Raw genomic sequence first — 26,641 nt, 5'->3', positions numbered from 1 at the left:
ATCAAGGTTTGGTTGGCACTTTATTGGATTATACAATACATTAAAACTTTGAATATTCAAAATGAATTTATAGATCATTGAAATGCAACATGGAAAATTGAGAAGGATGCATTTGAAATTAGAGCAAGGTATTTTATGCATGGATAATGGAAATGTAACATGGAAAATTAAAAGATTAAGTTTTTGGAGGAAAACTTAGTTCCCAAGAGGGTTTTGAGCCTGAAGGGAAATATAGCTTCCTATTTTTTTTTATAAGGAACGATATTTCTTTGAATAAGTTTAACCTGAAAAGACAATATCTTTTAAAAAACCTTACATGAAAATAGCTTGTTGTTCTTGACATGCTAGAGTTCAAAGAGTGTTTTATGATCTAGATGTTAGGTTTAGAAGATGATGCGTCAATGTTTGTTTATGGCATAACAAGTTTTTCAAGAGTATGTTGATGATGATAAGGCTATGCAATCTCAAGATTGTCATAAAAAACATTGTTGGTCAATATATCTTATCTATTAATAGTTGATTTGAAGATATCAAAGTGAATCTAAAAACATTCTTGAATTGTTTTGATTTTTTAATAGGAGGAGTGAAGATTGTCAAACCTAACATCACGATGACTCACTCTCTTTCCTATATAAGAAAACAAATTTTAGTTTTGAAAGGGAGGAAAAAGTTTTATATTAAAAAAAGGTCGCCACATGGTATTATGGTCACTAGGTATCCTAACTAGTCTTCAGAGTTTTGAGGTACGTGATTGGTTATGCTAAAGAAAAAATATTATCACCCAAAAACATCCTATTTAAAGTAAGTTACATTGTTATTTTTCTTCTATTCCTAATAAGTTTGTTGTGCCTCACCACCTACCAATGATCTATCTATAGGGATTAGAATGGGTCTACTGTAATGAGTTAAACCTTGGGTGGATGTTTAGGCTTGAGTTTATCAATTTTAAAATTCAAGTCATATTATCCACTCTCAATTACTATCATTCATTCATTTTGATAAAAATTAGTAAAATTGATCTATGTACAACCAATTGTTCCTAATCAAAACATATGACCATTAATGGTCCATCAAGTGATGTTAGAGAATAATTGGATGAGCCTATTGTCATAACCCAATTTTGGGTCACTCCCAAATTTTGTTTTCCTTTTTTTCAAAAAAAAAATGAATGAAAAAAAAAACAAAAAAAAACTGCACGGTGCCGTTTTGAACGGCACTGTGCAGCTTCTTCTCCCCTGCAAATGCAGAGACAGGGGAGAAGGAGATTTTTGAAAATTTTTCCCGCTATTCTTCCCCCCTCTCTCTCCACCCCACTTGCCCAAAAATCCCGCATGACCCATACCCACACCTACACAACCATACCCTGCAACTCCCATGCCACCATGCCCTGCACTTGGACAGGGTATGGTGAACCTCTCCCCCGGCTGCCTATAAATACAGGGGAGAGAACAGAACCAATGGGGGGTGGCAAAATTTTGGAGAAGGAGAGAAAGGTAGTGACAGAGAGGGGAGCAAGACGAGAGAAAGGAGAGTTTAAAAAAAAATAGAGGAGAGATTTGAGAAGGAACAAAGAGAGGTGAACATTGTTGACAGAGGAAACATACAGGGGAAAAGAAGAATTGCAGCAGCTTGCCTCTACTCCTCACCGGCGCCCCCCATAGCAACTCCACTGGTCAGCAACCGCCGGCAGCCTCCCACCATCTTCCTTCCCTGCTGCAACACCCTTGAAGAAGAAGGAGCCAGCACCTCTGCACAGGCAGAAAAACAGCAGCAGACACTGCCCGCCACCGTAGAGAAGAACCACCATCGCCTCCACTGTTCCTCCTAGTCACCCCCGACAGCACCATCAACGTCCAAAAATAGAAGAAGAGGCAGAGAAGTGAGAGGAAGAGAAATACAGAGAAACAGAGGCTTGCGCCTCTGCACGGGGAAGAAGAAAACAAACTGCAGCATCTCCGCCTGGGACCACCGTCGCTCCGCCCACAACAGCAGCCACCATTAGAAACACAAGAAGAAAGGATAAGTAGGAGACAAAAGCGGCGAGAAGAAGAAACACAGAAAAAAAAAACAGAAACAGAGAAGCACAGAGCAAAAAAAAGACGCGGAGAAGAAGAAGAAAAGTCAGCCACCGTCCAAGCCGTTGTCCGGTCAGAAACCGCCAGCAGCACCTCCTTGAAGCCACTGCAGGTCCGCCCCTCTTCCTTCTTCTTCTCCTCTTCACTACACCGTCTCCACTGTTCTGCGTGAACAGTGGAGAGTGCTCCACTGTTCACTGGGCCAGACAAGTCCGGCCCAGCCCAAAATGAGTGGGCCGGTTCTAGCCCGGTCCCAAAAAAATTTCAAAAAAATATTTTCAAGAATTTGTGATTCTTCCGCGTATTTTTATACTAAATTTTGCTTAATATTGGTTTGTATTTTTACATCATACAAATACAAATCTGGTATTAAAATACCCGGTTTTTGTCAAAACTTAAAAAAAAAATGTTTTTGTTTTCATGCATACGTGTCTCTCAAAAAAAAAATTACATCATATTTTCATACAACAAAGAAAAATAATAAAAAAAATATTTTAGCATGCATTTTAGCTTTAATAACCAGTTTATTAAAGTCACGAGAACTTAGCCAATATTTCAAAAATTCCAAAAAAATTATTTTGTTTTCTTAATATCAGGGATTATGAATTTATACGTAAAACGTACTCCCGATATTAAAAAGGTAGTTTTTTTTATTTGACGCTAGAACGGTTATGTTTTACCCCATTAAGATAAGAACCTTCTTTTTTAGGAGGGCTTTTCTTGAATCTTAGACAGTCAGGACCAACAATTAGAAAACGTGACCAAACCTTAGATTTTGATCAGACAAATTAAACAATGCAGCTTACCTTAGGTAGGGCGTATTTGGGGTGCTAATACCTTCCCTTTACGCAACCAGTCTCCGTACCCGATCTCTGAGACCAGTTAGGGTTCCTAGTGACCAGAATACTAGGTGGCGACTCTCATTCCATTTTTTCCACTGATAAAAAGACAAGAACTCCTTGTCTCCCCATATTTTCCAGACACACACACATTGAGTGTGGGTGGGCGATCGCCGCGACGCTGCACACGTGCGACACCTATATTAGGCATATTGAACTTGGCTTTAATCCAAAGAGGGATGGTGCCAAACATTTGTTTATGCATCCAAGATCCATGGACAACAACCCATGAAGGTTCGCTTATTCTATGGTGAAGATATAATTGCATTTTGTTGAATGAAGTTTATACCTCAGTCTTAAACATCTAAATTGTGATCTTTATAGGTTTATCTACTCATAATGGGCTTTTTTTTTTTTTTTGTATGAATATCCCATTTGGATTAAATTTGGACAATGACCTTTATTAATTCATTTGCCTTAAGATGTGCAGCTATATTTAACAATCACATATGCAATTCAATTTTAGGATATTGCCTTAAATACCATGAGTGAATAACAATAAAAAAAAAAAACATTGATTTTCATATTTTAGCAAAAATGATTAAAAAAAAGGAAATGTTTTGAAAGATTTGGAATGTCAACCCATAAAGTCCTTGTAATGTGGGCTGAAACCTTGGTGGATTTTATAAACAACTTATAAAACCTAATACAAATGTATATGTGAATATGAACATTATCTTTTTATGTAAAAAAACACACTCATGCATAAATAACACAAAGAAATGACCAAGAACATCAAACATAAGCAAGATGTAAACTTTGAAGGATTGGACCTAGATGTGCAAAAACCAAAAGGACTTGAAAATACATTGAATACATCTACAATGCATGTTCATCCATAAAACACATCATGTTAGAAAACACGCAAACAAATTCATGTGGATATGCACAACCATTCTCAAAGTTTATTCAAACCCAAAAATTTCATCACAACACATTCAAACCAGTAATAAACCAAAATTTTAGAGTGGATGAGGTAGACCAAAAAAGGCTGAAATAGTGGGTGGCAGTGGCGAAATAGTGATTGAACAATGTTGTAAAAGTTAACAGTGACAACTTGATTTGTGTAATGTCTTTCTGGTTACTGGCGAAGAGAGATGGTACATGGATGGGTTCATAGGTTACACCATTTCCTCCTTCTAGTAGCGGTGTAAGTCATTGCCGATCATAAGAAGAGATCAATGGCCGAATAGTTTCAGCTTTTTTTCCCCTGATGTTGTCTTTTTTGGATAGCCTTGATGTTGTCCTGTCTACAAAACATATCATGTTGAAAAATACGCAAATAAATCCAAGTGTCCATATACACAATCAATATCAAAGTTTGTTCAAACCCAAGAATTTCATCACAACACACATCCAAACCAACAATAAACTATAATAATTATTCATAAAATGTTTAGGATTTGAAATGAACCTTTTAGAGTGGATGAGGTGGGCTAAAAAAGGCTAAAACAATAGGTGACAATGGCAAAACAATGGTGGAAAAATATTGTAAAAGTTGGCAGTGGTAGCTTAGTTTGCATCACGTCTTTCTAGTTACTGAAGAAAAGAGGTGGTGTATGGATGAGTCCAAAGGTTGCACCAATTCCTTCTCTTTTTTGTGGTGATGACAGTGTAAATCATTGTTGTTTAGAGGAGAATGTCGATGGCTAAACATTTTTTACCTTTTTTGCCCTTGATGTTATCTTTTATAAACAACCTTGATTATAATATGTCGTCAGACTTAATGGCGGGGGATGGTAGCACGGAGACCACTTCGTAGGTTGTACTACCTTATCTTCTTCCTAACAGTGGCAGCAGTGTTAAGTCACTACCATCTGACAAGAGAAGAGTTGTGGCTTAAAAGCTTTATTGGTCAATCGTTTTTCTCTCTAGTAGCTTCTCTTTCCTTTTTTATGGTGTTTCTCGATAAGAGAAGGCCATGGAAGTTGGTCAGATGATGTGGTGATATGAGAGAGAGGTTAGGGTTGTTGTTGTGATAGCCAAAATACAGTGAGGAAAGTCTAGGGTTCTTGGTTTTGTTTTTGGGTTTTTTTTGTAGGAGAGAGGTTATTACGGTTTTTATTAGGTTTCTTTTTCAAATTTCAAATCACTCTCTTTCTCTCCCCCCCCCCCTATTTTTCTACTCTTCAATGGTGGCTAAGGTTTTGTGAGGTGGGTGGCTATGTTCTTTCTCCTCTCTTTCCTTTCTCTCTCTCTTTATCTCTTCCAATAGTGGTTAAGGTTTCTCCCCTTTTTTTATTGGCTCCCCCCTAACTCTTCTATATATATGCTACTCTACATAGAAATATTCTTATTTTTTTATCCCTTATTCTAAGTATATCCTAAGAATATCCTTACTGAATATTTTTTTAGCCCTTTATTTTTCATGTTTTGCACTTTAACTTACTTGTTCATTTTGCTTTCTATAATTATTTTTTCATGTTTTGTATTTTGGTTTTTCGAAGAACAATGTTAACTTCAATTAGAATAATAAAAAAAGAAGTAATCAAGAATTATGAAATAAAAGTGAATGAATCAATAACATTTCTTTTTCTATTTTTTTAAAAGATGTCAATAAGAAAAAAATAGTTGAAAATTACAAAATGAACGTGAAAATAGCTTATAAAAAGACATCAATGCATCAAAAACTTTTTTTTTGGACTTTTGGGAAATTTTGAAAAGGGAAAAAAAATTAGATTATAACAAAGATGAATGGATCTTTGAAACCTCTATCATAAACATACTGATGAGTAGAAGATTCAACAAGTTTTCAACTATTTTACCTATTATAAGAAGGTTTGCAACATTATGTCCATTAATCACAATGCAATCAACTTTGAACCTAAAGGAAGCAACATTCTATTAGAGAAAAAGGAACGAATGTTGATAGTAAGAAAAAATAAATGAGTTTGTCAATAATATTGCAATGAAGCAAAATCTGATAAAATCTATATATCAAATTTCCTTGACGAAAAAAGTTCAAAGAAAACAAAACAATGTTAGGATCTTTTTGTTTAAATGATTACAAAGTTGTGGGAGTTAAACATGAATTGCATAAAACTTTTTTTAATGATTAGAAATAGAACAATAACAAATATGAACAATTTTTTATGAGAAATTAAATGTACAAATTTTACAGAACATTAATGGAAGGAAAGAGAGGGAAGTAAAAGGCATGGAACATTATCTTAATAATGAGAACTATTAGTTATGGAGCATTGTGTAAAAGTTGAATGCGGCTTCTTGAAAGGTCGGTTGGCAATTGTTTTAGTTTGTTAATTAGTTCGATCATTAATGATGTCCCAAAAAAAATCCAAATATAGCTTAGAAATAAGATTTATATGTTAGATAATCAATTAATCTTTAATCTCATGGTTAAAGCATTAAGCAACCTATAATTAAGGTCGGCAGATAATTAGCCTGGTAGCAAAGTTAAATGGAAAGGCAATCTTAAAAGCAGTCAACGGAAAAAAAAATATCAGAAGGAAAGCAAAGAGAGCGAGGCAACCTGTTTCTAGTAGAATTGGCCGCACAGCTTGTTTGAGCTTGGTGAAATCAAGCTAAGAAAAAGAACCGAGTCAAAGAAAAGGAAAAATGAGTTGGGAATACAAATTAGGCACTCTAGAAATACAAGAGGCAATCTGGCACCAGGTTTTTATCGCAGGTACAAGAGAGTGGATATAGAAAAGCAACAATATATAACACAATAGTGCCACAACCAAGTAAAAAGTAAACCTAAAATATCAAACCCAACAATCATAAACAGAGATTTTCAATGCAAAAGGAGGCAGTAGTTGATGCAAATTCTGGAGACCAAAGTGGCAGCAATCTAAGACAAACAGAAGTCCAGAATATTTTACAGCAATCAAGCTAGTTCGTAAAGGAGTATATTTTATGGAGTCTACAATTCCAATGGTACACGTTGGCAAGAAGGAAGAAGTTAGAACCCATAACTGAAGAATAAATGAAAATAATCTTTTATAATTCAAAGTGGTAGGAGAAGTTAATTGTAACTGTCAATATTCTTATCTTAGTTGGTTATTATCTAGTAAATAACTGTATTATATATTTCTATTTAATGTGTAATGTATGTCTAAATTGGGTAGATGGTAATGAAGTTCATAGTCGTTGGTGTGATTCCAAAATGAGAGTGATTCTCTTGAGTGGTGTGAGGCTACTTGTTTTCTTTTCTATGTAATCTTTAATTTTCTGCAATAAAATATCAGTTTTCTTTCCCTTTGTCAATTCTTTCTTCGGTTATCTTTTCTACTGGAACCAAAATTAGTGAATTTGGTTGTGTTGATTTCGTTCGGCATTAGTAGTGGGATGAAGGTAGAAAACTAAGGAGAAGTGGAAAAAAGACAATAAAAATAATGCCAGGAAAACCTCGAACATCAATTGATAGAGAAAAAAAAAAAAAAAAGAGCTAAACTGAAAGCGGAAGCAGCAAACAGTCCAAGGCCAGAGTAGACAATCTAAATGTAAAAAATCAGAGTGGGCAGTGACACAACAAAAGCGAACAAAAACAACTGAAAAGAGAAAAGCAAGAATCATAAATAATGGAGGTAAATAGGATAAAAAATGAGGAGCAAAAGGCAGAACAAACGCAAAACAAATCAACAAAAAGCTATGCCAGCAATGAAACAGATGATTTTTCTCCCCGGTGAGTAAAAAGATGAAAATAGGGAAGAAATTGAATTGTTACAGGCAAATTGTACTTAGCAAACAAACAAATCGCAATTGCGTGTAGAATGCAGCATGCCTACAACCAAAAAATTGCTGGGAAAATGAAACCCAGAAAAAAGAACGAGTTTTGGGACCAAACGTAAATCAAACGACATGCATCAAGAAGGGAAACTTAAAAAGACAAAAAATAAAATAAAGAGCAAGAAACCTCGATCATCAAAGTTAACAGAGGAAAATGAAAAATAAATAAATAAATAAATAACACCCTCCATAGCAGGTGAAAGCAGCAACTTGGAGCATGCCATCAAGATATCAAATCCCAATAAGACAGCAACAAAGCAGAGCAAGTTAACAACAACTGAAATGTAAGGTGCATGTTTAAAAAAAAAGACAAACAAGCTTAAAAATGAGTAATGAAAGGAAAAAAAAAGAAGGCCTAGAGAACAATAAAAAAAAAACCTCTCTTCAAATGAGAAAACTAAGTGTTTTTCCCCTAAAAAAGGATGGGCAAAGAACCAAGCAACCAAGATAAAAACCACGTATAAAAGATGCATCCATGAAAGAGAAGGATACAGTGACAAAAGATAAGGAATTACTGACAAACCAACAAATCACAGTAGCTAGTGTTTAACGCAGCAGACCTACGCACAAAAAGAATGTTGGGAAAAGGAAATCGAGAAAAAAGAAAGAGTGAATTGCAAGATTAAATGCAGATCAAGCAAACACGTATCAAGGAAAAAAAGATATTAAATGACATGGGAAAAGGAAGAAAATGGGTAAGAAGTCTCCCGTAGAAAAGCTTAAAAAAACAAAAACTCCTAAAGCAAACAAAAGCAGATATCCATTCCAGATCTAGAGTAGACAATCTAAACCTCCAAAAACAAAAACAGATAGCAACGCAGCAGAGTTGACCAATGACAACTGAAAAGCTTGGAGCAAGCTTCATGAATAACAGAGATGGATAGAATAAGAAATGAGGAACAAACCAATCACCCAAAAAAAAACCCTCAATTAATAATGAGATGACTAAGCGCTTCCCACTTAAAACATAATGAACAAAGGATCAAGTGCCCAAGATAATAATCGTGCAGTAAAGATGCATCAATGAAAGAGAAGGCAACAATGATGAAAGTAGAGAAATGGAACTGGTGCAGGCAACTTTACCTAGGAAGCTAAAAAATCTTTAGCACAGAATGCATTAAGCCCAAGCCTCCAAAAATGCAGAGTAAAGGCAACCCAAAAGAAAAGAAAGAGTAAGAAGAGAATAAATGGAGGCATCTGACACTAAGATGTTTAGGCAAGATTCGTCGCAATCATAGAAATTGAAAAAAACAATCGCCAAAGTGGCAGATAATAAATGGAAAAGAACATATGTCAAAAAACAAAAAAGTGAGCTTTGGGAGAAGCAACAATCAAAAACTGAATTAAAAAAGGCAGGAACAAGGAGAAGAAACGGTTCGACTGCTGGACCGGTCCAAGTTTTAGAACAATGCTCTACACTACTCATCAGAATTTCATTACTCGTCAGAATTTGAATACTCAAGCTATACAGAGTCACTAGGGATAACCTGAGAAATCATGATTTTATAACCTTAGAAATTATTTTTAAGAAAAAAACATCTAAATAGTCATTTAATCCTTCTAAACATAAATCTAAGCTCAGAAGCCACTTATAAACAACCAATCAATGCAGAATCCGAATGGAAACATTTTAGATTTAAAAATTCAAAACAGCATATCAGACTATTCTAAAAAAATAGTTTGATTTTGGTATCTATAAATTCATCACAACTTTCATTTAATAGTTGCTTGTATTAAATTCAAAGCACTATCTCTTTTCTCTTCCTCTTTTCTATTTATTTTCCTCATTTTTTATGATTTTTAGTTTTACACTCAATTTTTTTTGTTTAATCAAATTCAATGGTAAAAAATAATCTTACACAAAATCAACAAAGACGGATAATGTGAAGGCCATGACTTGAAAAAAAATGAATCAGAGATTGTTATACTCCTTACACTACCTAAGTAAATCAAAGATTCCTCTGCAATACAAATTCTTCAATAGCTGGATTTAAAAGGGAGAAAATTGAAAAATTCACAGATCTTGCTGAAAGATGTTTAACACAAATCGATATTCATTATCCGCTGCCGTTCCATATAGTTAAAATATAAAATAACCATTAAAAACTTACATGCCAACATACTCGTATGGGTGCAAACAAGAATCACTTTAAATATGTGAGTGAGAGATCTTAGCCTTGCATTATCAAAGAACCGGGACTGTAAAGTTGGCACGTTTACAATCACAAGCACATACACTTCTAGACTCTTTCACCACACGCTGTGATCTCCGTGTGTGAAGCCTGATGTTCACCAGTTTACCAGCCATCTGTTTGCATATGAGATGAAAATGAAACATGTCCTCAAACTTCAACTAAAGACAGTATCATTTTCAAACAATTTCTACAGGCATTATGCTCTTGTAATAATGGACAGTAATTTTAAAAACTTGAGGGGCAACTATCTAGAACAACAGCAGAATTGCTTGAGGACACAAAAATGGTGAATCTCTCCTGCATCTTGTCAAAATAAAGCAATAATTATGCTCTTTTGTTTCTTTTGGTCTTTTGAACAAATAGAAAAAGGTCATGATTGCAACAAAAGGAGATCTTTATGCAAGAGTACATTTGTTATTTGAGCAGACATTGACTTACTCACACAACATTTTGAAAAATGGCTACAATTAGCTAAATAATTACTGCTGTAGGAATAGCCACAAACTGCAAGATTTTTCTGCTCCTTTTTTTTTTCACAAAACTGGTTTTAACAAAAATGTGGATAGTTTGCCAAAAACCCTGCTGAACAGGAGCACAGGTCAAATAAGCATATAAAGGAACAAGTTACTGAAATAAATAATGCTATCAGAAAAAAAAAAAGAATAGCATAAATTTTTGTAACAGTCAATATTGAAAGCATGCCTGCCATAATTATTAGCAATCCACACAAATATATATATATATATATATATATATATATATATATATATAAGACTTTTTCAGTGGGAGAGAGTAACAAACCATTCTCCAAACCAAATCTTCAGGTCCTAGGGGTAGAGCTGGACTGGAATAAATAAAGTGCCTTGAATACTGAAAGAAATGGAAGTATAAGAAACAGTTGCATCAGATACATTACAAAAATATAAAGATTAATAAAATAAAACTTAATACAAAGAGAACTAATAAACAAAGAGATGAGAACTAAACAAATGTAGAAAACAAAGAAAAGTTTTCGCTGAGGTATGAATGACTTGAATACAGGCAAAAAAGATTACACGGGCCCAAAGAAAGAATAATCAGCATTTAGTTGCCTCCACTTGTACAAGGGAAAATAAATGCTTAAATATCATCTTTCCCTGCTCCAATTTAATCTTTGAAAAGCGAGTAGGAATAATTAAGGCCAAGTTTATTTTATGAAAATCATTTTCCAAACTTTCTCATGTTTGTTACCATTAGAAAAGTTGATCAATGAAAAACACTTTCTGGTCAAAGAAAAATTTAGCTTAATTTCCAAAAAAGTGCTTACCTTTTATTTTAGACAGAATTCACTTTCCAAAAGTTGCAAATAAAAATAAAGTGAAATGACTAAATTATCATTAAAAGCAAAATTTGTTAAACTAGTGTTTAGGACCTTTTTCATTATTTCATCCTTTTTTTATTGTAATTATCAAGTAGACTTTAAGGCAATTTGGTATTTTGATATAGATAAAATATTATTTAAGAAAAAAATGGTTGGCGCATGTCATGCCCACGCCACTGTATAGGAGGCACTCGTGCTTTTTGGACACCACGTGCAATGCCTCTCGTCAACCAAACATTGGCTTCCGGAGAAGCGTTTGAAGCATCTCACCGAGTTCTTCCTAATGGGGCAGCACGTCAATTAAGCCTCGGCTGCTTTTTTTATTCTCCTTCCTCCTCTCTCATCTCCTTGAAAAAATTATAAAATATCATGTTATTTATTGATTATATCAAATTGGATCATCAACCTTTTTGTTGCTATATATTTTGTTTTGAATTTATTTTTTATATTTATTTTTCAATTCCATCCTTTAAAAAGCCACTGAGCTTTTGGTGTCATCTCTGCTAGCTCAAGAAAGAACCACCAAAGTAGATTATTTACAACAAAACTCCAAAAATATCCTTTAAAAGAAAGGCAGATACCTAAAAGATTCTATCATAGGGTTTCCCCTATTATCATGTTAATTTGTCTTGACTTTGGTTTTATTTCATTTGGAAAGTGAGGAGAATTTTGACATTAAATTAATATGAAAACTCGAAGCCAATTCATAGGCATTCCTATTTAGAATAAAGGAGGACAAGAAAGCCTACTCCCGACAATGAAAGAAAAAACAAGAAGACCAAAAATGATAAATAGACTACTACCATGGTAAGAGCTCATTGGAATGTCATGCCTAGAAAGAAGTCAATGTTTAATTTGGGCTAGGAAAGGAGAATCCCAGATTAGCTCCTTCTTTTTAATTAAATTAAAGCATCACTTCCGCGGTCATTTTACCATACCCTGCACTCCATAAGATTGAGGAAGGCAACCTTTTTGACTGACATGCACTATCCAGTTCAACCTCAGTCTCCTTTCTCTTATGCTATAGCCAAGTCTCCATCTTTCAATCTTTTCTTCTCATCGAAGGGTTAGTCTCGATATCCGAACATTTTTTTAATCCGCGAGCAAGGCGCGATGAAGGTAAATCTAGTTTTCTTCATTTTCGCCTCACTAGTCTCCACGCGTTTTCTTAGCCAGGTTACAACTCAAGAGTTGGATCAAACATTCCCACCGAAAATATTAATCGCAATATGTAGGGCTAGTGCAAAATAAGAGACGAGAAACCTATGGCTGCTCTTTGATCGGGTTAGCAAGACTTTCAATGACTTTATCTTGGTAATTCTCAAAGGAATTTGATTTAATTTAATTTTTATATTAACTTATATATTCATTCTTTTGATTGTTATTTGTTTTTCTCGTCTTTTTTTAATTGAAATTTTTTTATTTATTAGATTTGGTCCTCATTTTTTTTATTGTTATTTAGTTTATTTGGAATAATTTATGAAAATGAATTTTTTTTCAACTTCATCCTTCAACTTTTTTTATGTCAGATTTGGCCCTCATTTTTTTTATTGCTATTTGTTTTATTTGAAGTAATTTATGAATTAGAATTTTTTTCAATTTCATTCTCCAACTTTTTCATTTGTCAGATTTGGTACCCATCCTTTTAATAAACTTGAACAAAAAAATATTAATAACTTATTTTTCATGACACTACCACACATCATAAAATAATCCACTTTTCAGGAATCCACTTTCCATAGAAACTACTTTCCATAAAAACAACTTTTCGGCATACAAACATGGCCTAAATCATTTTCCAGGGTCCAAATGGCACCCAAGGGTTAAAATTGTCCAAAAATGCATCTTCACCCAACCATTTTACCACATGCCACCAAAGCTATAATAGCACAGTGGATAATAAAGGTTGGTTGGGAAGGTATTTTGTAGGTTTGGTTATTTCAATTGGCAAAAGAACTATGAAAATCAAGATATCATTCACTTGTACAATCAAACAACAACAAAAATAAAAGAAATCTGAAATTATGTAAACTTTAATAGTCACAAACCTTGGCAAGGTTTCTTTGCATTCCCCGAATTTGGGCAAGGCTAATGCCTTTCAAGAATTTTAATAGCCAACCTGGTTGTACAGCATCACTGGAAGAAACAAATAAAGCTATCTGCATAGCAAGGGAAAGGGTTGGAGGCCTCATCAATTACCCAATATATAGTTTTTGGGTGGGCCGTTTATTTTAAAGTTAGCAACATAACACAAATCAGCTACAACTTCTCATTTTCCAAATCAGCTTTATATATGTTTGTAAGAATCTAATCCATCAAAATTGCACACATTAAGACAAAAAAACAGCATCTTTTATTTTCTTCTCACAGTCATTATCTGAAATAAATTAGATATATAATAAAATTCACCTAAAGATTGTTCGTGTCCCCACAAAGAATGTGTTTTGCAAGATACATGAAAAAACCCTATCCTCGCAGAGATTTCCATGTAACATATGATTTTTGTAAGCTACCAGAATTAAGTGATTTGTCCTTCTTGATGCAGAATTAGAAAGAAATAAAATTAAAATCACATACTTTTCTGAATAATAATGGTTCCCATATGCTAAATAAAGGACATCGCTACTTTTGCCTTGAGTTGAAGTGATTTTTGAAGATTCTAGCATTCCTCCCTATCCAAACACATAAAATTACAACAAACGTAGGATAACTCTACAATATCTTAGCATCATTCCTTTTATTAAAAGAAAAGAAAAACCCAAAAGTTACAACTAAGGTTAACATATCCACCATTTATTCAGAAAACATCCATGATTCACCACCAAAGCAAAATAATGCATACCATGTCCCAAGCAATTTGAACAACGTAAAAATAGATAGCTTTAAGGCTCCCGCTTTATGACATCTAACACAAATATATCAAGGAGTAGAGCCTTCAAATGGCTCATAAATGACAAGAAGTCATTTATATTAATTTTATTCACCACCACTGTCAAAATAAATCCCTTAACATCAGAGGGTACCTAGACTTTCAAAATATGATAAATTAAAAGAAAATGATAGGTGTTTGGGATATGGGCAGAGAGGGAAGAAAAAGAAAGAAAGAAAAAACCCTGAACCCGTAAAAAAGCAACAATATTAACTTTCCACAATAGTGCCTTTCATCCACAAAGGCTGAATCTAGCTATATAGGGATCTGTTTGAACAACAATCCAGGTGATAACTCTCATAAACAAAAGAAACCAAACAAATAAAATGTCCAGCATGGGTTGTAAGTAATTGATAGGGCTTCTATTTTATAGTTGTAGAACATGATCGTATCCATAAGTTTCCCATCAACTTAAATGCCCAAATAGATATGTCTCAACTGAAATTTCCTATCAACTTAAATGCCCAAATAGACATGTCTCAACTGACATAGCAGGTAAAAATATCTCCACATAATAACTACTGCAATAGATTCTCAAGTATTATACCAAATTACTGACAACGTACCTACACAATAAGTGGCCTTATCTGAGCTTATAGCTTACAAAAGATGCATAGAATAGAAGGAAATAATAATAGGGGGTGCAAAAATGAAGCATACCTTTCTGTAATCAAGTATTCCTTCAAAAGGCAACTCTAATTCATCACTGACTACAACTGGTATGCAACCACTGACAATGGCATCGAATAATCTGGCAGATGACGGTGTATCACCAGCTGGACTTAAGCAAAAAATGGACCTGTGACAAAGGAGAACTCAATAATTAATGAAAACTACACATAAAAGCTAGATTGATAAAGAGAGCCAAGGAACCAATGTATTTACTTGCGCATGCCAATTTGAGCTGCTGCTTTCCCTCCCTCTCCAGCTGTCCCCTCCTCTATAAACACGCCCTCGGCACCACTTAGTTCTGCTACAAGTTTTGCACGTATCTTCCCACCCTAGACAAACAATGCAATTGACCAAGGAAATACACCTTAAACATATAGACATGGGCAAACAAAAAAGACAATAAAGGGTAGCATATGAAAGATGACAATCAAATTCCAATCAAAAAAAAATAGACAACTTCATTCCAGAAACCAAAGGATAACATGAACGGAATCAGTACATTATGCATCATATAGTCAAGCAAGCTGGCAAACCCTACTTTACAGAATTCAATTTTTTCCAGAGTTGAAAATCAAGATTGTGGGAGAAAAAAAATCATACCAGGAGCACTGCACTCTGTTTCCAAAGTTTTGTTCAAAAATTCATCAATGTTATTTCCCACTAGGAACTTTTTAAAACTATATTAAAAGAAATTTAAAAAAAATAATAAGGAAGAGGAAAATGGGTTTTTGAGTTGAAAGATCTTCATGTATAGGAAAATCTTAAGTTCTATGATATTATTTATTTATACGAGGAAAACCAGGACTATTACATGTCTATATATAAGCTCTAAGTATTGTTAAGTCCACCTATTTGAAATTGGAGTGTGAAATAAGAAGACAAAAATTTGAGTACTTCAGAAAAAAGAAGCACCAAAAAAAATTATAACTAGCCAACAGAAAAAATGAACCATACACTGAAAAACCTGCACCCCTGCTACTTACTATTTCTACCGAATATGGAAATTAAAGAAATAGTGAACACCTCACATTAGAAAAACACTAATCTAGCAGCTAATAGATTCAATAAACATTGATACATTAATTTGGACCAGCAAAGACTCAAAATCAACCTTAAGGAACTCATCTGGCCTTAACCACCGTTTAAATTTAACTAGTTGAACAAAAAACTTACTGCATTTCTTTTAAGCCTCCCACGAAAGTAAAGCAAGGTGCTTCTCTTTGATTCACTTTCTGATATGCATTTGGTGTCACACAAATTCACATTGGGGACATAAGGAAGAATTAGGTCTTTCTCCAGAAAAACTTGTCCTGGTTTGTACCTGCAGATTACATGATCATTAGCAGTTATTATAACCAGTCAAATACTGAAATGCAGACAAGCTTTCTTAGTTAAGCCATATAGTCACCAGTTCCCTGTGGAGTCCATATCTGGTAACAACCAAATTGCATTTTTGACATATCTACGAACAGATTTGAAAGACCATGGATGATGAATAGGAAATATGTGATTCCTTCCTTCCGATCGTTTCCATGCAGGCTGATCTGTCACCCACTTCAGAGCTTCCTATATCCACAGATAGCAGAGTTATAATTTTGAATGCAGAGGTAATGCTAATTAGCTTCATTCTCTACAAAAAGGGTTCTCCAAACAAGAACAGGCACATTTGCACATTTCATGGAACTTCAAGCCATAAACATGATTTCAAAAGTCCAATTCAGTGTCTTGGCCTTTTATAAATAAACTTAATATTCAACTCAAACATTATACCATATCAAATGACATTATAATGTCAACAAATTCCAAGTCAGGTACCAATGACGGGAAAAACACAGCTCATAATACAGAAAGGTTTCATTATCAAATAGACAATATTTCCAATTGAACTTGCATATTACAGATTAAGTAATACTCTTAATTTACCTTTCAATTCCTAAAGGACGCCTTTATAATATAAGTACATAATCTTCAGGGTTAACTCAAAAAAAGGATTTTTTTTTCCTCCAGAGATACATTTTAAAACCCTAGGTTCTCTAGCTCACCCTTGCATGAAGAAAAGTAAGAAGCAGTGAGTTCAAACTATCATGCTGCTCATTATCGTATCAATAATTCAATATTGCTCTAGATGTATCTAGCATGCCAACATCTGTTGGCAGAAACACAGTACAACATAACTACTAAGCTCATAAACATATAAATACAGTCCAGTTTGAAATAAAAGGCATTCAGAAATTACAAGAAAACCAAACATTTTTCTCGTAATGAAAACTAGAGACACATGAATATCAAATGCACATGCATAATGAAAACAAGTAGTAGATATCATAAAACATTGCAACATCACTCACACCCTATAAAGCGCCTTGCATTGCTGCTTCTCCAATAAGAAAAAGCTTATAGTTGTGAAAAAAGGCACGTAGAACAGATCCGCATCCTCCTGCCTCTCAACTCTCACCACACTTTTCAACAACCTTTCCGATTCGGGCGCAATCAGATCCGCCCAAAGCCAGTAATCAACAGAATGCTGCACGCACGTTATAATCACAGATACTATAATTAATTCCACAAAAAATATAAAATTACTCTGATGATGATCATGATCATGATAATGATAAAATGCAATCATACCTGTTCGATTAATCGATGGACGGGGCTGCCATTAGAGGTGAGATTATCAGTGTTTCTATAAGTATTTCTAAACAGCCAAAGCAAATCGTAGGTGAATTTGGACGGCATCTCGTAAAGGTAAACCCTAATTGGCAAATCCAACGGGTAGTAGGGTTCTCTGTAAAATCGATCGCGCTCTTTGGAAAACACTTGATCGTCGAATCTTGACACATCCTCTTCGCTAACTGTAGGAAACGGAGAGGAGGAGGAGGAGGATGTCGGGTATTTGTGATCGAGGAAGTGCTCGAGGGAAGCGACGAAGGAGGTTTCGGGTTTGAGAGAGAGATTGGGGTTAGTGTTAGGGTATGGAGAGGCTGATGGGTGACGGGTGGAGAGAGAGAAGAGTAAGAAGAGAAGAGAAAAAGCGAAAAGACAGATTGTGAAGAGGAGGATTGGAGATCTGGATCTTGAAGATAATATATGGAGTTGTTTGTTCGCCATTTCTATTTTAGCTTTGTTGTTTTCATTAGTTTTAGAAGAATAATCTCTGCTCTTATGTAACTGATTCGTCAAGTGTCAGCCGCACTCATTCCAATTTGCCGTTTTCTCTCTTTCGTTCCTCACAAATCCTCGGCTCCAGGAAGGGAAGGTCTTTTAGTCTCTTGTACAGTGTTTTGTTCTTGTTTCCAAAAAAAAAAAAAAAAAGATAAAAACAAATACGAGGATTTAATAGTGAAATATAAAAGAGTGATTATTTCTGTATTTTATTTGTTTATAATGTTTAAAATATCATAAAATATGAATATTTTATTTTATTTTTAATATATATATATATTACTGTAAAACTTATACATTTAAAACAATAATTAGATATATTTTTTTATTTTAGTTGAGTGTTAAAATTAAAAATATTATAATAACTTAAGTTATAAAATCAAGATTAACTTAATGGATTGATTGGAGGCTAGGATAAAGAAAGGTTTGACTTAACCAAACCTCCTAAAAAACTCAGATCAATCCGAAATAAAACACAGGTAAAAAACTTGTTGATTTTTTTGAAAACAAAATTGGTTAAAATAAGGTTTCTTTGAATTTTTTTTTTTTTAAATAGGTATGTCGGGTAAACCCTCTCAACTTGTGACTTGAACCTTGTCTCATATTGACTCTCGAGTCGGGTTTTAAAATTATGATAATAATTATTTTTATTCACGTGTTTATTCGGGTCAACCAGTGTTGACCCTTCCAACCCGTGACCTAGATCTTGCCTCGATGGAGCCTCGAGTCAGGTTTTAAAACTAAGATAATAACAATATTAATCCTTGCATTGACCCGGGTTAACCCAGGTTGACCATCCTAATCCGTGACTCGAGCCTTATCCTAGGTTGACCCTTAAATCAAGTTTTAAAATTATAATAATAATCACTTTTATTTTACATTAACTTGGGTCAACCCAGGTTTACCCTCTTGAAACCTAACTCGGGCCTTACATTGACCCGGATCAATGGGCAACCCCTCTTGTAACCCAAGTCAACGGCCAACCCCACTCGTGACCATGGTATTGCCCCAGGTCGACCCTTGAATCAGGTTTTTAATTTATTCTTAAGCTAACTCGGGTCAACACAATCTGTGACCCAGGCTTTACTTCGGATCAACCCTCGAGTTGGGTTTAAAAACTATAATAATTATTATTTTTATTTTTATATATCTTAGTTAGACAATTTTAGAATTAAGAGTTTTTTACAAGGATATTTTAGGAATAAAAAAATAAATATTGTCTCTAAAGACATATCCTCTATATATATCATGTTTTGAAAGTATAAAAATCCACTCCAAAATTGTTCCATAAATATATTTATTTTTATGTCTTTATCTCTTCAACTAAACACACTTTTTGTCTCTATTATTTATATCTTTTCTATCACAGGACAATAACTAAACGTTACCTAAGTCTTGCACAATCTTCTAAAACAACAGTGTTTACCTTACTCGAAAATCTACTTGAATTTCATAATAGACCACCATGCCCAATAAATGACCTAGTAACTCCTTTTTTTCCTTTTCTTTTTGTTTTTTTCTTCAACCATTAACATTAACAAAAATTCTAACAAAATATTTAAACCCTCTAAATTAAATTCAGTTTAAAGGTTTTAATGAAATCTAATTTTTGAAATCTTTTTTAGTGGTTTATATATATATACTAGAACAAATAACTTGCACTTGGAAAGTAACAAGTCATGGATTTGAAATATAGAAATAAATGAGTTGTTGTGACTTGGTTGCAAGTTCCAATTATTTTAATGATTTTTATAGATGTATTGGGCAAAATAACAAAATTTGTTTAATAAAACTACATCAAGATTAAAATTTGTTCAAAAAACAAAATAAAGATTATCAATTAATTATGCTTGATATGACAAGTTAATTTAGAAAAACCCCTTTAATAAGTGAAAATTTACTAGAAGATGAATGATGTATAGAATGAAACTCAAAACCCTTTAATTGAAGTTAAGTGGGGCACCAAATACAAGCATATATCAATTTTAATAAGTGCAAATTTACTAGAAGGATCTAGCATCATTACCAAACACTTATAAAGATTGTTTTGTCTGGAATTATGATGAAATACCTAGTATATATAGAAGTTTGGTTGAGCATCTACTACTAATCAAGCCTGTGTTTAAGCTATACAAATAATTTCCATGAAAAAAGTTTTAGATGTGATTGATCGTGTGAAAGAGAGAAATCAAGAATAAGAATATTATTTTCAAACTTCCTAGTTTATTATATTCTTAACATACTATTATTCGTGTTTTACAAAAACAATTCTCTGATAGTTATCTTTAGATAACTTTGTGATTATTTTCTTTTGATAAAATCTATCTGAACTTTTTAAATAATTTATCCAAACAAACTAGACAATTATGAAAATAATTTTGTTATGTCCTATAAGATAAACTTGATTGATTCTTTATCTAATTTAGGTAAACAAATTTATCTTTAACAATGTAAATAGTTCTTTGCTAATCAACACCAAATATTTTGACATTTACAATCTCTGCCAATGGATCTCCCATAACAACTTTCACCATAGTAACCCATAAGTTATGGTCCAATCCTCAATCCATGACAACCCTTTCTTCTTCCTCATCACCCTAAATAAATCAGAGGCTTTATCTCTCTCCATACTGAACCACCTACACTTCTCATCAATAATCACTACCTAATCGACCAATGATGGTCCCTCTGTCTCATCCAGTTGAACAACAATAATACCACAAGAGAAAAAAAAATAACAGACCATAAGGGAGAAGGAGAGCGAATAAGATAGGGATGAGAAGAAATCAAAGCAATAAGATGTGTGTAGCTCATTAGTTTTCTAAAATGTTGGCCCATATAAAAATTATAATTCTAAATAAATAGAATTAAATAAATCAAACAATTTAATTTATTATCAATTCAATAATTGATTAATTTCTATTTGAAGATCAAGTGCACCGTCTAGTAACGTGTCATGATCTCTCGAATATTAGAAAAGTCATAAGTGGTTTGACTTAACCTTTAACTGATCAGTTTTTCAGTGTAATTATTATCTCTTTATCAATAATGTTCTGATTTAGATATTTTAGCATGAAGTGTGTTTGTCATGTCATATAATATTTGTTCACAATATTATAGTCATTGATCATTTAAATAAGATTTGAAACTCTTTTCAAATCTTATTTCACCTTGCGCAAGGATTTAACAATCAATACTATTTGAGAACATGTGGAATATTTTTCTTAATTCACTTAGGGTGATGAATCCTCTATTGATCATTCAAATACGTTCATATAGTTTATGTTATATTCAATGTCTGTCCATTTGCTACCTTTACCAAGATAATGTGTAACATGATTAAAACATAACACTCCTTATATAAGATAACTTAGTGATCTCATGTCTAATGATTACTTACACAACCGTCATGTGAGTCTTTTCATAGATATAGTTGATCTCTCCATATGGAATTCGCATGCAGGTAAGTTCAGTATACATGTCTTATGACAAACAACTACATATTAGTTCTAGGTATCTCTTATACATCAGCTTATGAGAACAACTGTTTCTTTTCATATAAAAATAACATAATATGTATCGACCTCTATGATTCTAATGAATGTCCAAAATTTAAGATAGCATCGACCAGGAATATTTTACGAACAATGTTTTGATGTAATAAGAATCTCATAATTATAACAATTTTATAATTTTCTTTGCAATGCATTTTTGTCTCATGGATTTTATCTTTACTCTAGATTCATAAATCAAATATTAGATTTATAAATAAAATATTATATGAATATTAAAGATAAATTAAGCCTTTATTAATAATAAATATGTATTTACATAAATATAATAATGTCACGTGTAACCAACCGATTGACTACAGAGCATATTAAATTAACATCATGTTAATAAATATGTTATGCTATGAGATTAAAAAGGCCAATTTATTTGACAATAAATTGATGTGTTGATGTTAGTAAAAGCACTTAAATTAAAATTACTATTAAGAACATAACTTCAACTAAATAATTTCTTTAAATAATTTCATATTTTCTCTAAGAAAATAAATGAATTCTTTCTTTGAAAAAAAAACACAAATACCGTAAAAACATAAGTAAAAAATAAAAAATAATAGAAAATTACATAGTTTTTTAGTAAATAAAAATCAAATGATTTAATAAAGATCTACCATATGAGATTTAATATATTTTAAATAAAATAATTAAGATTGATTAATTTTAAAATATTTATGGTTATTAATTATTTAATTAATTAATAGTTAATTAAAAAAAGATATGGCATTTCCTTAGTGTATATAAATATTAATCCCTTTTCTTTTAAAAAAATGTAATCTTTTTGTACTCCAAAGATATTAATATTGATTGCAATGTGTATAAAATTATAGCACTTGATAATCAACTTGAAACTTATAATCTTGCTTGATGTTAGATTTTGTAATCTCAAAGTTGAAGCAGTGGATAATTAATAAAAACTTTAAAATGTGTGCATCGTGGACTCGTTAAGCACTGAGTGTTTTTTATTTTCCTTCATTTTTTTATTTTGATATAGTTTTTTTAGGAAACAATTCAAGGTCAATTTAAGTTAAATTGTTAAAAAATAATAAAATTAAAAGATATAGGATTGAAGTGAAAAATAAAAATAAAATGGATGGCACTTTCAAAGTTTGCACACAAAAGTTCACTTTAGTCCTTCTTCTTTCCCAATAATACCTTTGTAGTCCCTCAAGATTTCTAAAACTCAATTTTGATACAAAATCTTATTTTTTTATTTTTCAATCCCTGGTTAGATATAGGAGAGAGATGGCTAAATTCTGGTAATAGAGAAAGAAAGTTTTGGTTGACACCGATTCTGGCTACAAAAACCAATCTGCTGTCCACAAGTTCCATTTGACAATGGGAGTTTACATTAGATGTTATTTCACCTTAATATCATGTTTTTCGAGCAAAATGTGTGGATTGACTCGTGTTCTTGGCTTGTTTGCTTATTATTATTATTATGTTTATGTTTATGTTTATGTTTATGTTTAATGTATTTTTTATAATTATCAAACTCAACTCAGGACAATGACAAGGGAAAGGGTTAGGAGGGTCAACCCGGGTGATCCAGGATGACCAAAAACAAATTCCTTATTTTTTTAAAAGATCAAAACTGCATTATTTTTAGTTTTTTTAGTAAAAAATCAACAAGTTTTGTACTAGGTTTTGTCAGGTTTTTCTTGAGATAACTACGTTGCAAGTCAACTTGGGCTTTTAAGCGGGTCACACTAAGTAAATTTCTCCTTTTGAGTGGCCTGGTCAGGGTATAGTTAAATGAAAAACAAAATTGAAAATAAAATTTTGTTAATTTTGGTGGGGGTGCATGACCTGGATTATGGATTGCCAGGTTTGGTCAGGGTTAATTTAATTTTTTTTCCACTTTTTATTTTAATTCAATACTTTTACTTCCAATTTGATCATTTGACATTAAGTTAGTTGAGAATTGAGTCATCGCAATTTATTTTGGTTTGATATTTGTAAGTTTATCGCGATCTTAAATAGACACTTCGATATTTAGTTGGTTCTCAATTTTACGAGTGTCTATGTTTCTTATTAAACCAGAATGAGTCCATGACTCGTGTTGTTACTCTCTTTTTTTTAGTTATACGTGCTAATGGAATGGTGTATATCCCTTTTAAATAAGGCAGGAGTTTAGTTCAAGGTTGCTGGAGATTGACAAAAGCAAAGAAGAAGGAAATGTTTTTCGAACCATGTTTCAACTGGCATCTGCTCTCCTTATCCTTTCTCTTTGCTGCCGAAATTGTCAGGATTCTTAAGCTAATTAGGACTCTTTATAATGCTAAATCCATTCCTTTGTTATCTGGTCTTTAAGGTTGGATAAATCCCTCAGAAGTTGCAATTAAAAACTGATTTTGCTGTTGTTGCAATTTTTTGTTCCAACTTAGGCCTTGATTCTGACTTGGTTTCGTGCAATATCTGACCATTCCAGCTATATTTTGTCACTCATGACATATTGAAGAATTGACCTACACCTTTATTGGGTCCTAAGGCTTATTATTCTCATGGCAGACTCTCAGTCAAATTAGGATGATTGGCATTGTCAGTTTCTTGAATTAGATAAGGGGATCCTTTTTTACCAACCAGGTTGCAGCCAAATTCTGTTCTTTAAAATGAATTTATCTCATTTTTAATCATTCATGAAAGTTGTAGTACTGTATGCGTAGATGAATTTGGGTTTTTGAATTGCTTGATTTCGATATTAGAAGCTCAAGATATTCCCGTTTGAATATCTAAGCGTGAAAGCAGAGAATTCTACCGCAAGAAGGATTTTGACCTGAGTTTTGCACTAAAGACTCTACTTCCGCCACAATTTTATTGGTCATTATTCTTAGGTCATACTCCTGGTCATATCGGGATGCTCGGCATTGTCAGTTTCTGAATTAGACCAGGAGACCCTTTTTTTTACCAACCAGATTGCTGCCAGATTCTGTTCTTTAAAACGATTTTATCTCACTTCGAATCCTTCATGAAAGTTGTAGTCCTACATATATAAATGAATTTGGGTTTTTGAGTCGCTTGATTTCAATATCAGAAGCTCAAGATATTCACGTTTGAATATCTAATGTGAAAGCAAAAATTCTGCCGCGAGAAGGATTTTGTCCCCAAGTTTGCAGGATTGAATTGAAAAAAAAATTGAAATAAGGGAGTTAATTGCAGATAAAAATTGGAAGAAACTTGGATGGGTTTTGAAGAAATAGAAAAACGGGGATAAAATCAGAAAATGACAGAAATTCTGCCACGATGGGTTGCATTTCTGCTGCCTTTCTAACAACAAACGACACCGTCTTTTTCTTTTTACATTAATTCTCTTCTTTATCTAGACGATGCCGTATGAGAACAGCCCCATCCTGGAAATATAGTTAGCATGGTACTGTACCCCGTCTGCATTCCCTTCCCTCCTCTGCAACCATTTCCTGCTAGTTTTTGAAACTCTCGTCCTTGCATCCTCTGCAACCTGGTGTGTACAGGACAACCCTTCTTTTCACGCCAAATATGCAGTTGCAACTCAGTAGCTCCAGTCCAAGGGAAACATTTTTGCGCCTTCTCTGTGCCAGCTGTGAAAGAGGACACGGAAAGGAGCCTCACACCATTTAAAGGCCGAGATTTTATCCCTAATACAGACGGCTGGGATGAGGGGGCATGAAAGGAGTCTCCAAGTTCTTGCTTGGCTATATAAGCAAGCTGTTAAGTAAACAAAAGAAAAGGGAGGGGAGGCAGAGAAGAGTAAAAAACTGAGAGAGCTAGCATAAGGCTGAGGTAAGGGCAACAAGAAAAACAACGGGAACAAGAGGGAGGATTATCTCCCGTCTATCCTACATTGTCAAAAAGGAGTTCACCAAACCTATGGGTTTTCTAAAAACTCTTAACGGCAAAAAAAGAAAGGCTTTCTTTAGTTTTTAGAGGCTGAAAAGCAAAGGTTTTCACCTGCCTGCATCTCATCTTCTGCATTCGAACCAGCAGCATCTGCATGTATAGTTTCTAGTCTTCCTCTTCTTTGCTATATTTAAGCTTGGCATCTGTTGTGTGGTTCTTTTCCAAAACCTGTTTTTATTGCTTTTGCTTTAGATGTTCAGTTTTTTTGTTGTTTGAACAAAAGGTTTGTGCTTGCCCACTGTCACTGCCATGTTTTGTAGTCTGGATTATTTGTCTACGTTACAGCCGCGTGCTTTTTTCTTTTCTCTTGATCTGTTGTTGTGAGAGACTGTGAGTTTTAAAGGTTTTCATGGTCTCTCTGCTCGAGTGTCTCCCTTTCATGGAACGTTGCATAGGAATGGTAGGGGTTTGGAAGTGCAGTTTTTATGCGGAGGGGGAAAAGGAGAAAACAAAGAGAGTAGGGGAGACGAAGAGAGTAAACACAGAGAAGAAAAACAAACAGAAAAGACAGAGGGAGGAAACAACGAAAATAGGAGAGAAAGGGAAAACAGAGAGGAAAGGAAAGGGAGAGAACCGAGAGAACAAGAAGAAGGTTTGAGAGCAAAAATAATGGGAAACAATAAAAGAGAGAGGAGCTTGACTTCAATCTATCCTACCTTGCCGAAAACACTACCAGAAATTCGCTAAATACCAACGGATTTACCAACAAAATATTTTCTGTCGGTATTTTGAGGTCGAAATTACCGACGGTCATTTTCCGTCCGTAATTCAGTCGGTAAAAACCGACCAAAACTTTTCCGTCCGTAATTCAGTCGGTAAATCCGACGGAAAATTTCCGTCGGTATTTTACCGACTGAATTACGGACGGAAAAGTTTCCGAATTTAAAAAAAGGCGGGTCGCTGACGTGGAGGTTTTGGCGGGTTATTTTTTTTCGACAGATTCAAAAATGACTGCCCGTAAAGTGATGTGACCGGTTCGCCGTTTAAATTTCCGACGGACTCACCGAGGGATTTGAAATGGCAGATCCGTACGGTGACATGTCTATGTTTCCGTCAGAATCACCGGCGTAATAACCGACGGAGTGTCCGTAGGTAAAACCGTCGAAAAAAGTTAATATATGACAGCTCTGCCGACCCTTTCATCCCCTATTTCTCCTT

At 33.7% G+C, this 26,641-nt stretch overlaps 1 protein-coding gene across 3 annotated transcripts; it reads right to left on the bottom strand.

Moving 5' to 3' along the window:
- Positions 1–3,859: 3,859 nt before the first annotated feature.
- LOC7453580 (probable arabinosyltransferase ARAD1) lies at positions 3,860–18,144 on the bottom strand. Of its 3 annotated transcripts, XR_008058206.1 has the most exons (12): positions 17,508–18,144; positions 17,230–17,403; positions 16,288–16,445; positions 16,053–16,200; positions 15,093–15,208; positions 14,868–15,006; positions 13,327–13,437; positions 10,720–10,788; positions 9,900–10,031; positions 6,465–6,517; positions 5,740–5,798; positions 3,860–4,220 (listed from the first exon to the last, which is right to left on the bottom strand). XR_008058206.1 is itself a non-coding variant. In XM_002325346.4 (9 exons), exons 1-9 carry the CDS (start codon positions 17,985–17,987, stop codon positions 9,909–9,911), a joined length of 1,518 nt encoding a protein of 505 aa, XP_002325382.4. In that variant the 5' UTR covers positions 17,988–18,143; the 3' UTR covers positions 9,603–9,908. The 3 variants fall into 3 exon arrangements, 1 of the variants encoding a protein (XP_002325382.4); XR_008058205.1 differs by lacking the exon at positions 5,740–5,798; XM_002325346.4 differs by lacking the exons at positions 3,860–4,220; positions 5,740–5,798; positions 6,465–6,517 and having other exon boundaries at positions 9,603–10,031; positions 17,508–18,143.
- Positions 18,145–26,641: the final 8,497 nt, after the last annotated feature.

Source organism: Populus trichocarpa, chromosome 19 (genome assembly GCF_000002775.5).
Source record: "Populus trichocarpa isolate Nisqually-1 chromosome 19, P.trichocarpa_v4.1, whole genome shotgun sequence".
Classification (NCBI taxonomy): domain Eukaryota; kingdom Viridiplantae; phylum Streptophyta; class Magnoliopsida; order Malpighiales; family Salicaceae; genus Populus; species Populus trichocarpa.
This window is presented reverse-complemented; position numbering and strand designations above follow the sequence as displayed.